Genomic DNA, 15,070 nt, shown 5'->3' with positions numbered 1-15,070 from the left:
AGCACGTGAGGCTCATCAAGGTCGGAGCCTGGAGAATTTCTCAGGAGCCTGAAACCATCTCTCCCTGCACCGGTACCAGCAGGCTGCAGTGGCTGGATCAGCCACCTGGGCCTGCATATGTGGGAGCTGAGAAATGTCATTAGGTGGTTTATCCCCGGGTCCTTTATGGCCTGAATGTTTTGTCAACACTGCTATACATTATAAACTGGGATTAGAAAGGAGATGAGGCCTGGCTGCCTTGAATGTGTTATAGTGGGCAGAAGAGAGCTGGAGGGGAGCTCCAATCCCCTTTCCACTTAGTCGCCCTCCCCTTGGCAGCCAAACCAATCCGATTGTACCACCCTCTGCTTAAAACCGTGCTGTGGCTTCCCATTTTCTTAAGGTAAGGAACAAAAGTTTTAACATGGGCAATAAGGGCTTGCACAGCCTGGGCCCCACCCATGCCTGGCCTGCTCCCCCAGCTGCATCTCAGACCACTTTATCAATAGCCCTCTGTGCTTGAGGCATGCTGCTCGCTTCCTCCTCAGGGCCTTTGCACATGCTCTTCTAGACTGCTCCTCCTCCCTCATCTCCCTTTTTGCAGATTAAGACCTCCTCGTGCTTCAGATCTGTGCCAACCTAGACTTGCATTCCAAGTACCCCAAGCCACAAGACATCCTGAGGTATGTGGGAGGTTTACTTCAAGGTGGAATTAGACGCTCATCGCTGGGATTAATTTCTGCCTGGACCCTGTACACCACCCCCACTATAACCCCCATGACTTCCGGGGCTGGTCTGAGTTTGCTTAGAGATGCTGAAGTAATGAAATCTACCTTTGGGGTAGCTCTTGAGGAAATATGGGACCTCGCTTTATATAACTGTGTTGTCCTTCATCAAAAAAATAATGCTGAAGTCATTTCTTTGTTGTGGGGGTAGGTGTTCATTCATTCATTCTTTCACCTACTCTGCCAGGCACTGTTCTAGGGTACATCAGGGAACATGACACCAACGCCACTTCCCTCCTGCAGCCTTTTCCAGTGAGGGAGACAGACCACAAACGAATAAACCTGTAAGCCATTGTCAGATGGTGGCAAATTCAATAAAGAAGAGGCACGCGGGTCTGGTGGGAGGGGAAGCGCCTGCTGTTTTAGACCTGAATGAGTAACCTAGGGAGCTCTGCTGGGCAGTGGGGGGCACTGATGTCCTGAGCATCATCCTCTCCCACCCTGACGCCCCTAGTCCGGGAGACAGGCGCATAAGCAACCAGCCAGTATACCCGAGAGGAGGTAGGGCAGCCTAGACGAAGCCTGGGGGCTTCAGAGGTGGCAGGTGTCACTTGAACTGGACAAATCCAGGAAAGCTCATGGCAGTCCCTGAGCCCCTGAAGTAGAGTGGAGAATAACTTGGGTTTGAAGTCACACAGGCTTGGGGGGACGTCCTGGTACTGCCATTGCCAGCTGTGTGGCCTTCACCTCTGTGAGCCTCCATTTTCTCATCTGTCACATGGGGACAGTGATGGTCTCTTCCTCGTGAGACTGTTGTGAGGCTGAAATGGGGTCATGAGAGTAAGCCCACGGGAAATCTTCATGGGTTGTATTATTCAACTGTTTGGGAAAAGGGCACCATTTGAACATGAGGACCCACCCTGAGAAAGAACAGCATGAGCTGAGGCCCGAGGTGGGAGACCCAGCGTGGGCTGAAGCAGCGATGGTTCATTTGGCTAAGGATTGGCTGGAAGAATGGAGTGGAGGAAAGTAAGGTGGAAAGGCAGGTTAGGCCCATCCCAGAGGCGCTTGGGCTGGCTGAAAAGTGGGGTGTTAGGGCGTGGGCAGATGGGAGCTGGTAAGATTCATCCAATTTGGTGGTTTTCAAATGTGTTTGACATCTTTTTGGCCACCGCGGGGTATAAACTAGGCCAAAGAGAAGCAGTGTGGCACTGTAGTTAAGATGGCTGCCTTGGGGCTAAGATCCGGGCACAAGGTTAAATCCTGTAACACTTGTCTGGTGACCTTGACCTTTCTTTCTCAGGCCCTCTCTGTCTCCATCTGTGAAATGGAGACAATAACACCTACCTTGTAGGATTGTTGGGAGGAAACAAGATGAGGTGTGGAGAGGGGTAGCACATGGGTAACATTTACCAAGCATTTACTGTTATGAATTTTTTTAATCAAAAAATTTTTAATTATGATAAAATACACATAACGTGAAATTTACCATCTTAACCATTTTTAAGTGTACAGTTCAGTAGTGTTAGGTGTATTCACGTTGTTGCACAACCAATCTCCAGACCTTTTCAGTTTGCAAATCTGAAACCCCATACCCATTAAACAACAGCTCCCCATTCCCCCTCCCTCCAGCCCCTGGTAACCACCATCCTACTTTCTGTCGCTATGATTTTGACTACTCTAAGTACCTGGTATAAATGGACTCATACAATAGTTGTCTTTTTGTGACTGGCTGAGTTCACTTAGTATAATGTCCTCAAGCTTCATTCATGTTGTAATACATCAGAATTTCCTTCCTTTTTAAGGCCGAATAATATTCCACTGCCTGTATATACCACATTTTGTTTATCCATTCATTCACTGATGGACACTTGGGTTGCTTCCACCTTTCAGCTACTGTGAATAATGCTGCTGTGAACACGGGTGTACAAATGTCTTTTTGAGACCGAGCTTTCAATTCTTTTGGGTGTATGCCCAGAAGTAGTATTGCTGGACATTTACTGTGATAATTTGAAGGTGGGGCGTTGAGGGCTTCCCACTGTATCTTGCCCGCCAGAGCAAGAGAAGGCCCTGGGGTCCTGTGGAGCAGTTTAAAAACCAGTGGATCTGGGCCGGCCCCGTGGCTTGGCGGTTGGGTGCGCGCGCTCTGCTGCTGGCGGCCCGGGTTCGGATCCCGGGCGCGCACCAACGCACGGCTTCTCCAGCCATGCTGAGGCCGCATCCCACATACAGCAACTAGAAGGATGTGCAGCTATGACATGCAACTATCTACTGGGGCTTTGGGGGGAAAAAATAAATAAATAAAATCTTAAAAAAAAAAAAACCAGTGGATCAAATGAACCGTTACATTCTTTGCCATTTCTCCCCCTTCCTTCCCTGGCAGATTTGCCTCTTGAATTATTTTTTAATTATCTCAAATGGAAACCACCAGTCATTCCATCGATGTTTGTAAGTGCCTACTAGGCTTCCACGTGGACAGAGGGAAATAGACAATCAGCAATAAACATAAGTAAGTGATAGTTTGTCAGACAGTGATGTGTGCTCTGGGCCAAGCAGAAGAGCCAGGTGAAGGGGATTGGGCTGAGAGGCTGGGGGCAGGGTGGCTTCACTGAACTGTGAGATTTGAGCCAAGACCGGAAGGAGGTGAGGGAGTTGGCCATGTGGTTATGGGGGGAAGAGCATTCCTGGCAGAGGGAACAGCCAATGTAAAGGCCTTGAGGTGAAAGCATGCCTGGTGGGATCCAGGAGCAGCGAGGAGGATGGTGTGTCTGGAGCAGAGTGAGCGAAGGGGAGAGGAGGAGGGCGCATTGCCTATGGCCCAGTCGCCATTGTCAGGACGGTAACCGTGGGTGAAAAGGAAGTCATTGGAGGTTTGGAGCAGAGAAGGGACATGACCTGGCTTCAGTGTGAGATGGAGCTCTTTGGACGCTGTGTGGTGGATAGCTAGGGGCGAGGGCAGAAAGAAGCAGGAGACTGGTGAGGAGGCTCTGTCGGGACCTGCCTGAGAGGTGGTGGCCGCTTGTAGCAGGGTGCGAGTAGGGGAGGACGGGAGCAACCAGAGATGTGGACCAGACATCCTACAGCCTGGGCATCTACCCCAATGGCAGGCTCTCACCCCGCCCCACCACCCCGCCCACCCTCCAGGCTGCTGAAGGGAGGCTGGGATGGGAACTGTCCTCCTGGCCAACATCCCTTTTTCCTTCTGGACTGTTGTGGGATTGACCAAAACCCTTTGAGTTCTTCTGTGTTGGAACTGTTGCCATGGAGACCTCCCGAGACGCTGCATTTACCCCTGGCTTCCAATTTAACTTCCAGATAGGGGTGACAAATGAAGGAGTTTCTCTCCTAAAATGCTGGAGAAGGGGAGGTAAGGGAGGGGTTGACTGGGCCTGCCTAGAGTCCTCCCTTCTAGGACCGTCTCAAGATTGTCTTATTGTGTGTGTGTGTGTGTGTTAACTTTGAACTGGAGTCATCAGTTTCTGGCCTAAGAGCAGTGCTGTCGTTCTATTTGTCATCAAAGATTTCTTCAGCCAGATGCTTTTCCTTCTCCTACGCTCCAGAACAATTAGTCCTCAGCCTTCCTGTGACACTGGGAGCATCTCTCTAGTAATGCTCATTGTATTGTACTGCAGACTCATTTAGAAATTCAGCTGTGACCAGTTAACTCAGAAAAAGAGAAAGAGAAAGAGAACACAGTCTTCGCCACCACACACACACACACGCATGCACATCACATTTGACCTTGGCTGTCACTGACTGCTCCAAGTAAGAAGAAGGCCACAGCTGCCTGGTGTGTAAGAAAAAAAAAGTTCATTCTTGCATGCGATCTTCTAAAGGCCCAGGTCATTGACTTTTAAGGATGATTTAAAGGATTTGCAAGGATGATATTGACCATATTTGATTTTCTCCTCAGTGCTGACTTTGGAATTTTTCATCCCCCCAGGAAGAAATCCCACTGTGTTGTTTATGGCATTAGCCAGCAACTATTGACTGAGCACCTAATGTGGGTGCTTGTAGAACTGAGGACAGATGTTTGTGGAATGTCTGTCTACCCCTACTACTGACAAAAATAACTCAGCCGATGTTTTCTTTGGTGACAGATAATGTGATCAGCTAGACAAAAATCATAATTGTGGAGGATCAAAATGAAGTCCCACTCCACAGTAATCGCTGTCCATCCCGTATCTGGGCTTTGTGGTCTAGCCATGGGTGTGTGTTCGCTCTGGTTGTTCTCACTATGTACACGTTGTTTCTGTGAGAGTCAGTGCTCTCCTGGGTTAAGTGTGGACCTTTCTCAGAGTTCCTTGGTGTGTTCACAGCCCCTGCGCAGGGACAAGACCCCCAGGAGACCCTTGGGAGTTGGAAGCTACTCCGTCCATCAGTGACCTCCTGAGCCAGGGTGCTGCTGGACCAGCTCTGTGCACATTTGGGGCCCCAGGATGCAGGGGCACCCCTGGCCCTCACCAGCAGGGTCTTTTTCTCGCTGCAGGAATCCAGTACTCTCTTGGAATTAGTCTAGCTTCTCAGACACACTTAAGAATCTCAGTTCCACTTTGGACTGGATCCTGATCCCTAATCAGACCAAGGGGTGGAGGCCTCTGAGGCCTAGTGTACGCAGTTCAGGTGGCGCATCCCGCACCCCACGGTTGCCACCACACTCCTTCAGCTGGAACAGCTTGGGGCCCTGCCCGTCCAACTGGACAATCCATAGAGTTGGAACCATGGATGCCTCCATCCCACCATCGTGGGTAGCTGAGAATGGGCTCTGTCTGCCACACCACGCCTTGTCCATTTTGTTGATTACAAGACCTGTTGGTCAAAGGAATGGGGCTTAACTGTGACCTCAGCCCCACTGGCTTGGCTGGGCGGCATGGGGCCAGGGTTTTCTGAGATAAAACACTCCTCTGCTAGGGATCAAGAGCAGAACTGTTTTTTATTAAAAAAATTTTTTTTCATTATAAAAGCACCAATAAGCTCATGACAGAAAATGTTAAAATTTCGGAGAAATAGAGCAAAAACCAATTATGTCTAGTTCCTTAGCCCCACCACCAAGAGACAATGATCACTAACATTTTGATATATTTCCTTGTGATCTTTTTGCTCTGTGAAACTTTTTTTAAGACATAACTGGAGTTGTATTGTATATTTAGTGGTATGCTATTAACCACCTCTTGGGAAAATAAAATCCCTCATTTGTAGCACTTGCCAATTTCTGTAGTGTAAAGACTGGCACTGTGGCCCATTTCAGGCTCTTGGTGTCACTGAACACAGAATTGGGAAGAGATGCCACTATGAGCTGGCGTCAGCACACCATATTATAGTTTAAAATCATATCTATTTTTTCTGTTCTTAAAATCAATACATACTCATTATTGAAAATTAATAAAACATAAACATATAACGAAAAAAAATTAAAATCATCCAGAATCCACCTGTACCCCACCCCCTGCTTAGAGACAGCCACTGTCACCATCCTGATAAAAGTCCTAACAGTCCCCTCTCTACAGACAGAGACATAAACAAGATAACCTTCTTCAGAGTTCAGAAGCAGTACGTATTTATGGCAGAAAATTGGGGAAATCCAGAAAAGTCTTTGGTATCTCGCCTTTCAGAGGTAATTTTGGAGGCTAGTCTTTTAGCCATTTTTCTTCTCTGCATCTTTTTAACATGCGTGGACTCATGGCATGAATCTCCTAGTTTGTAGGCAGAGTCTGTTCATATTCTCATGTCCCTTAGGAAGGTGACATCCAGGGGAAGGGTGTTGTCACTGCTAATTTATTTAAAACCCTGTGGAGGCTTAAAGAGGGAGAAAATATTCTAGTTCCTTGGCATGGAAAGTGCCCATTAGGATGTCGCACAGATTATTTGAAGTTTGGGGGAACCCTGGGTTTGGGGCTCTGTACATCCCTGGGTAATTCCAGACGCTTGGCCCTGGTTCCGTCTCCCTTCCTCATGTGATGCTCTATGGGAGTGTAAGTAAGAATAGGAGTGCCTTTAGGGAGAGGAATAACCAGGAAAATCTAGCTCTTGCTTAAGCCTAAAAACTAGTTCGTTCAGTCGTTTGTGTAACAGGCATTTCTGAGCACTCTCTGTGTGGCAGGTAAGGGGTTGGGCACCGGGATACAGCTTTGGAGGAAATCTGGTGCCCGCCCTCTACTGCCAGGCTATCCAAGGAGCTGGCACAGCAACCACAGCTCAGGGCACGTTCAGTTAGCACAGACAAGCCACACAACGTGCCAGGGCCGTGCTGGGTGCATGGTAGCTGCCTGCCGCCTGCTGAGAAAGGTGTCCAGGTAGAGGATCCTGTGGGGTCAGAGGCCCAGTGGGGGCAAAGGCCCAGAGGAATGTGAGGAGTAGCAAGGGCCCCTGAGGCTCAGGCTAAACGGATCCCTCTCTCCCATAGGCCTCCTCCGGGTCCCACAGCGTATGGACCCACAGGCTGGTTTTTCTGGTTTGCTCCCCAGGGCAATTTGCATATTTCTCTGAAGAATCATCAAGAAGCTGAAAGCCTGTTTTCAGACTTAGAGAGAGGGGAGGCCCACAGTTGTTTCTTGAAATTAAGGTAAGTATTATTTAAGGGTTCCTTTTGTTCAGAACCCCCATCATTCTTTAAAATTGTCTTATTTCAAACAAGAGTTTACATAGTGTCTGTCTCCCTCACTAGAATGTATCTCCATGATGGAGAGTCGTTGTCTGTCTGTCTAGTCACTGCTGTGTCCCGAGCATGTAGGACGGCACATATATAGGTGCTAATATGTGTTTATTAAATTAAATAACAATTAATTTGGGATGAGGTGAATTTTTATTTTTAGTTTACTTAGACCTTAAGAAAAGGTCTTTAAAATTCTGTAGAGACATCCTACTGCTTTTTTAAAAAAAATTTTTGTAATTTAAAATAATTGTAGACTCACAGGCAATTGCAAAAATAGTCCTGAGAGGTCCCGTGTACCCTCGCTCAGCTCCCAGCGTGGCCGTTGCCCTCGAAATGAAGTCTGACTCCTTAGGAAGAACTTGGTCCTGCACGGTGTGCCCCTGGCCGCTTCCCCTCCAACCTCCTTTCTCCCCTCCCACCGCCCCACGCCCACCCGTCGTCCAAGTCCTGGCTACACTGAGAGTCTTTTTGGTTCTTCAAAAGCACCTTCTCTCTTCTCCCTCTGGGTCGTGACACGTACTGTCCCCTCTGCCCAGAACACGCTCTTCCTACTCGCCCCACCTCTGTCCCAAGTCACCTTCTCCAGGAAGCCAATTCTGGGTTCCAGGCCCCCTCTTTGTATCCTTCTCTCTGTGTTTTCCCCATCACAGCGTTTATCCTGCTGGGTTGTCATCGTCTGTTTACTGATCTCTCTCTACCACTATCCTGATCTCCTTCTGGAATACCCTCTCCCATCCATCCACAGGGCTGTCCCCCTTACCTCCTGCAGACCTCTGCTGGAATGGCACCTTTCATCACTTCGTATCCCCCTCACCCAATTGTTCTTCCCCGATGAGCACTTCCTGACCAAATGTTTACTTATTTATTTAGTGGGCTGTTAAGGGCATGGATCCTATAACCGGATCGCCTGAGTGTGAATCTTCGTTCCACCACTTACTGGCTGTGTCATCTTGGACGAGTTACTTAAATTATTATTATCATTACATATTGCTGTATTATTGCCTCTGTCCCAGCAGAATGTAGGCCCCTTGAGAGCAGGGAATTTGTCAGTTTTGTTCCCTGATCTGCCCTGAGGCCCAGAACAGGGCACCACACATCATGTACCCTTCTTCATTCATCCAGCAAGTAGTTATCAAACGCCTACAATATTCCAGGGTGCTCGGAAAGTGAGGGGTACAGCAGTAAAAAGACAACCAGGGGCCTGCCTCGAGAAGCTTGTATCCTATTTGTATACACAAGCAAACAAATAATTTAAAAATATTTAAGATAAGAATAAGTATTATAAAAATGGAACAGGGTGCTGGGATAGAGGAGCAGAAGTACTTTAGCCTGGAGGGTCAGGGAAGGCCTCTCAGAGGAGGTGACATTCAGGCTGAGGCCAGAATGATGTGAAGGTCAGGCTAAGAGTGTCCCAGGCAGGGGGAACGGCAGGTGCAAAGGGCCCGGAGGAGGGACCAGCTTGTGTGTTTGAAAGCAGAAAGACAACCAGTGTGGCTGTAGTGTGGTGAACAAGTCGAGCATGGGGGCGTGAGATGGAATTTAGAGGCTGCCAGGGCCCGCATCACGCAGGACCTTATAGGCTGTTGTAAGGGGGTTGATATTCATCCTGGTGCGATGGAAGCCTTTGGAGGCTTTTTAAGCAGGCAAGTGACATGACTGGTGCATATGACAGAAAGGCCACTCTGGCCACTGTGTAGAGGACGCATTGGGGGGTCATCGAGAGTGTATTTTGTTGAATGAATGAATGAAGAGAGTGTATTTTGTTGAATGAATGAGTGAAGACACTATATTTTGTTGAATGAATGAATGAAGAGAGTGTATGTTATTGAATGAATGAATGAAGTGTATTTTGTGGAATGAATGAGTGAAGACAGTGTATTTTGTTGAATGAATGAATGAAGAGAGTGTATTTTGTTGAATGAATGAATGAGTTTGGCCTGAACTGAGCTTTTCGTGTGCTAAGCACATCCTCTCCGCCGTGGGTAGAGGCAGGCCAGCTCACGCTTCTCTGATGAGAAGGCTGTTTCTTCTCAAACTAAGAACTAACGTGGGGCTTTCCGGATAACAGCCCAATCGCGTACCATCATGGGCGTCTCTAGGTGCCATCACCGCAGCCCCTCAGTGGCGCGTAGAGTTGGTTAAGTGTGAGGAAGTTGCTGGGCCTGCTGACCTCATGGCTGGGCGCCGCACCTGGTGATGTCCTCAGTGTGTGGCTTCTTGCTGTCCCCTTTGTCCACCACCATGGTCTGCGCTGATCCTCTGAGCCGGGGACATCGGCCACGAATCTCAAACCTGGGCTCCTGGAGCAGCCATTGGAGGCCAGTCTTGCTAGATGACATTGGGCAAGGTCTTAACCTCTCTGGGCCTCAATTTCTCCATTTGAAAGAAAGGAAGGAGGATCCCTGTGCTGGTGTAGAGGGACGAGCACAGGGTTTGGAGCCAGAAGTCTGGTTTGTGTAAGTTGCTGCGTAACTTTGGGAAAATCACTTGGCCTCTCTGAGCCCGTTCTTCAGTTATAGGAGGGAATCGTGGTGGCTCACGTCCTCCTTAACGTCACGATGGTAGTTGTGAGAATTAAACGGATTGGAAAGTGCTTTGTAAACTGTGACGTGCTATACAGACGTTGGTTTGTTGCTTTTAGCTACCTCAGGGTTATTTTGGAAAGCTGATGAAGTATTAGTTGTGGACAGACTTTTAAATAACTCCTCCGTAGAAGTAATATTTTGAGAACAAAAATTTTTATTGTTCAGCTGAATGAGAATGAATTTATGGACCAAAATCAGCACAGAGGGCGGGTATTAGACTAGAAATCTCTGGATGGTGTATGAGTGTTTAAACCAAGGTGGTGGCGAAGAGCTCTGGCTTCGGGCTCTGGTCTGCCATTTACTGGCTGTGTGACCTGGGCCCAGCAACTTCTCCTCTGAGCCTGTTTCCTCCTTTGCAAACTGGACGTCATGGTAACACCCGGCTCGCAGAGTTGGCTGAGACCCTGCACGTTAAACCTCAGCCCCAGGGCCTGGCACTCAGCAATGGCCCCATAATGTTAGCTCTTACTGTGATTTATACACCAGGCACTATGCTGAGCATTTTATGTCTTTGTTAATTATTTTATGCATTTATTGCTTTAACAAACATTTATGTCGCATGAGCCCTGTCCCAGGCTGTGTTCTAAGTGCTTTGCAGATACTAACTGGCACGGCCGTGTCATTTACTGCTAACACAACTCTTCCAGACAGACGCTGTTATAGGCCCATTTGCAGGTGAAGGAATCTAAGTGAAGAGAGGTTGTGTTGCCCAAGGCCCCATATTTATTAGATGGAGGCACTAGTATTCACACCCAGGTCTGTCTGGTCCTGAGCCTGCATTCATATCCTTAATGCCCGGGCAACCTCTCTTCTGACTTCTGTCACCTTAGATGGGTTTGACCTGTTCTTCAAGTTCATATGAATGAATCCTACTGTATGTACTCTCTCGTGAATGGATGTCTGCTTATCATTTTGTCTATGAGTTTCATTTACGTTGTTGTGGTTAGCTGGACTTCATTCTTTTTCATTGCCTTGTAATATTCCACGGATGAACGTGACACAGTTTATCCATTCTGCTGTGGGTAAACATGTGGGTTGTTTCTAGTTTGGGATTATGATGAATGAAGCTTCTATGAGCATTCATGTACATGTCTTTTGGTGGACGTAAGCCCCATATCTCAGGAGTGGAATTGCTGGGGCGTAGAGAAGACATATATTTAGCTTTAGTAGATAATGTCAAACCATTTTCCAAATGGTTGTGCCAATTTACACTCCCACCAGCAGTGTATGAAAGTTCTATTTGCTCCTTGTTCTCACTGACACTTGGTATTGTCAGTCTTTTTAGTTTTAGTCATTCTGATAGGTGAATGGTGGTATCTCATTGCAGTTTTAATTTCCATTTCTCTAATGACTAATTTATGCTCCCACCAGTAATGGATGGAAGTTCTATTTGTCCCTTATCCTCATCAACACTTGGTATTGTCAGTCTTTTAATTTTAGCCATTCTGATGGATAAGTAGCAGTGTCTCGGGGTTTAATTTCTATTTCTCTGATGACTAATGATATTGAACACCTTTGCATGTGCTCCTTGGCCATCGGATATCTTCTATGAAGTACCTATTCAAGTCTTTCACCCATTTTTCAATTTGCTCCATTTCTTTTTCTTAATGGCTTATAGATAAGAGTTGTTTATATACTATAGATACAAATCCTTTGTTGATACACACATTGAAAATATCCCCCCGCCCCAGTCCCTGGTGTGTGTTTTCACTCTATTAAAGGTGATGAATAGAAGTTCTCAACTTTAGTGAAGGCTAATTTATCAGTCTTTTCTTTTGTGATTGGTATTTTTTGTGTCCAATTTAAATAATATTTGCCTACCCCCCGATGCATTTCTCACTGGGATGTTTTCCTGCAGGGCTGGGAATGGCCAGAAGGGGCAGATGGGGCTGCAGGCTGCCTCAGGTGGCCGAGCCAGCTGTGGAGGGGGAGCCACATCTGCCCACGGGCCGGGACCTGACCGAGGCCAACCGCTTCGCCTACGCCGCCCTGTGTGGCGTCTCCCTGTCCCAGCTATTTCCAGAACCTGAGCAAAGGTGAGTGCTTTTGTCTCGCAGAGGGAAGGCCATGCTTCTTCAGGGGGACAATTACTGACAGCCAAGCAGCCTGCCAGGTATTGCCAAAGAGGAGAAAGTCATTGTCTCTGCCTTTAAGGAGCTCACAACCTGGTAGGGGGATAGGACATCCCCTCGCTCATTTATGCCTTCACCAAGCACTTTCTGAGTTCCTGCTGTGTCTCCAGGCCCCATCTGAGGTCCACAGAAGGTCCACATGAGTAAGATGAGCAAGGCAGACACTCTCCCTGCCCTCAGTGGACACAGTCTAAGAGGGGGTAAGATATTTATGCATTCATGCAACATGCCTTTGTTGAGCACCTACTGTGTGCTGGGGCTGGGCTGTGTGGAGAAAACAAAGCAAGCCCTGGCTCCTGCCCTCCCAGTGCTTACAATCTAGGGGGCGCCCAAAGGATCGATTTTAATAGCAGATGGATGGGGTAAGTGCCGTGGTGGGTGTCGTGGGAGCAAAGGAATGACAGGTTTAATGACAGCGTTGATGTCTGCCATTGCCAATATCCAGCACGTGAGTTTAAATCGTATATTTGGAGTCCGAATAGCAGAGTTGTTAAGAGCTTGGCCTTCAAGGATTCTGTGGGGAGAGAGTTTAGAGGCAGGAGGAGGCCAGTTAGGAGGCTGGCGACATCGTCCGGGAGACCAGGCCAGTGACCGAGAGGTGGAGCAGGGCACAGGTGGGGCACACTTTTCTCGGGGAGGATGGAGGTGACGTGGGGACAGGTTGGATGTTGTGGACGGGGCAGAGGGAGGAGCTAACTTTGGCCCCAAAGGTCCAGGCGGGGAGGGGGGCCTAGGAGGACAGAGAGATTGTTACTGAGATGGAGAGAGACAGGTTGGGGGGCAGGAGATGACAAGAAGTCTTTGCACCTGCAATGTTTTCAAGACCCCCCCGTGGCCCCCCCATGGTAAACTTCCCCATGACTCGGGTCTTAGCTGGGTTATTCGTTTTGTTTTTCATCTTTGTTTCTCTCACTGGACTGAACACTTGAGCATATTCATCTCCTTGGGGGTCACCTCCAGGAAGCCTTCCCTGACCCTCCACAACCCCAGACCAGGGTGTTTCTCCACCCGTATGCCCAGTGACTGTTACCGTGACCACCACACTGCACTGTAGCTCTTCCCACACCCGCCACCCCTCCGATTTAAGCTCCTGGGGGGCAGGGGCTGCCTTGCTCATCTCTGAGTAACCAGTGCCTTGCAAAGACTCTCTGTAGAGGTTCGTGAAAAGAAGAGATGGATAAATGCCGGGACAGGAGACATTCCATGGGCTTTGGACTCAGGTCTGGGTTCAAATCCTACCTCTGCCACTTTCCAGATACATAGGCCCTTGGGCAGGTTGTTTAACTTCCCTAAACATCAGTCTCTTCATCTGTAGAATGGGGCTAATAATACCCACGCTCAGGATGATTACAAGAATTAAATGAGATAACATAGATAAAGCAGACAGCATAGTGCCTGGCACATAGTAGGTGCTTAATAAATGGTAATGGTTGCTTGCTAACTCTCTGAACCTATTTTGTTTGCCCCAGTTTTCTTCTCAAATGGAGACAGTTTGGAACTGGAACTTACCCTAGTCAGGGTATTTTGGGCTACAAGTAATAGGACACTGTACTAAAAGAGAATTAAGCAACAGGAGATTTGTTTTTTTCACTTAACAAGAAATCCGAAGGTAGATAGTTCCAGGGTTGATTCAGTGCCTCAGAAGGCCTTTGGGTTGGCTTCTCTGCCATTCTGCTGGCCTTCTCCTCCTGATCACAAAATGGCTGCTGCAGCTCCGTACATCACACTCTCACAAAACAAGGCCCAAGGCAGGAAAGCGGAGGGCAGGGATTCTCTTCAAGTCTTTCGTCAGGGAGGAAATCTTTCCTGGAACACCCTTTCGTGTCATTGGCTAGAACCAGTCACATCCCCAAGCCTCACCTGCAAGGGAGGCTGGGACAAAATAAGGGCACTTGCCATTTTCAGTCTCCTTCATGGGAGGTGGTTCTGCTGGCCAGAGAGTAGGGGCTGGAGAATTGCTGCTGTGGAGAAACAGCATCCATCAGAGAGAGTGGTGTGAAGAGGAGATGTGTTGATGGCCCCTCAGAGCCTGGCACAGAGCTACTGCCAAACAAATGGTGGATGTTCTCAGTATTAATAATGAGACCACCTTCTCTATCTGGACCTTAGAAAATATCTCATTGGCTGTTCTGTTCCCACATAAGCCGAGGATCCATCTTCTGCAGGAGTCCAGCTCTCTGCCCGCTCTGGCCCATAGTGCTGCTGTATCCGGGAAGCCTCCATCTTTCCAGAAGCTTCCCCTGACCTGACAAACCCCTACCTGATAAGCTGCTACCTAGGCCAGGAGAAGCTCTGTGTACTTTGCTCACATAAACAAATATTTATGAAGCTGGGCTGTGCGCAGGCCTGTGCTGGGCCCCCCGAGGAGGTCACAGGGACAGGGGAGTCCCCCCAGGTATTGTCCTAAGCACACATGGCTGTTGCCTCGCTGGAAGCATTTGCCTTGGGGTGTTTCCTTCCTGAAAGTTTCCGATAGGTCTGCCAACTCTTTCCACGTGGTTGAACTCAGTTTTCTTAGGCTCAAAACACATTTTAAAGACAACCTTGATCTTTGTGCAGCCCAGATGCGCCGTTGGTTTCAGTAATCTTTGGAAAACACTGTGTGGTAGATCTTGTCCACATGGGGCATAAAAGCAAGCCTTTAAAATATTTATTTCTCATCCCTGCTGTCAATATCACAGATGCTGTTCCCTACGGCGCTGACTGTATTTATTAAACATGGAGAAATTAATGGGGTAGGACAGGGGTCAGCAGACTTTCTGTTAAAGGCCAGGGGTAGGCTTGCGGGCCCTGTGGTCTTGGTCGCGGTCCCTCTGCTCTGCTATCGTAGCCGACAAGGAGCCGGAGACAGTGTGTAAAGGAGTGGGTGTGACTGTGTCCCAGTAAAACTTAATTGACAAAGTCAGGCCGCAGGCCGGATTCGGCCTCTGGTAAGTGGGAGGTGCTGTGGACTCGGAGTCAGGAACCCTGGACTCCACGGAGGCTTTGCCCCTTCCC

General features: G+C 48.3%; 1 protein-coding gene across 3 annotated transcripts in view; it reads left to right on the top strand.

Annotated features, from left to right (window-relative positions):
- Positions 1-408: 408 nt before the first annotated feature.
- Positions 409-15,070, top strand: part of TMCO4 (transmembrane and coiled-coil domains 4) — a 100,379-nt gene continuing 85,717 nt past the window's right edge. The window contains exons 1-3 of one of the 3 annotated variants that reach the window (XM_058553079.1): positions 409-662; positions 7,108-7,266; positions 11,800-11,977. In XM_058553079.1, the coding sequence (XP_058409062.1) occupies positions 11,808-11,977 (170 nt within the window). In that variant the 5' untranslated portion in view covers positions 409-662; positions 7,108-7,266; positions 11,800-11,807. The remainder of the gene's footprint in view (positions 663-7,107; positions 7,267-11,799; positions 11,978-15,070) is intronic. The other 2 variants (XM_058553078.1, XM_058553077.1) reach the window with 2 other exon arrangements.

The sequence above is a fragment of the Diceros bicornis genome, chromosome 13, assembly GCF_020826845.1.
Source record: "Diceros bicornis minor isolate mBicDic1 chromosome 13, mDicBic1.mat.cur, whole genome shotgun sequence".
NCBI classification, from domain to species: domain Eukaryota; kingdom Metazoa; phylum Chordata; class Mammalia; order Perissodactyla; family Rhinocerotidae; genus Diceros; species Diceros bicornis.
This window is presented reverse-complemented; position numbering and strand designations above follow the sequence as displayed.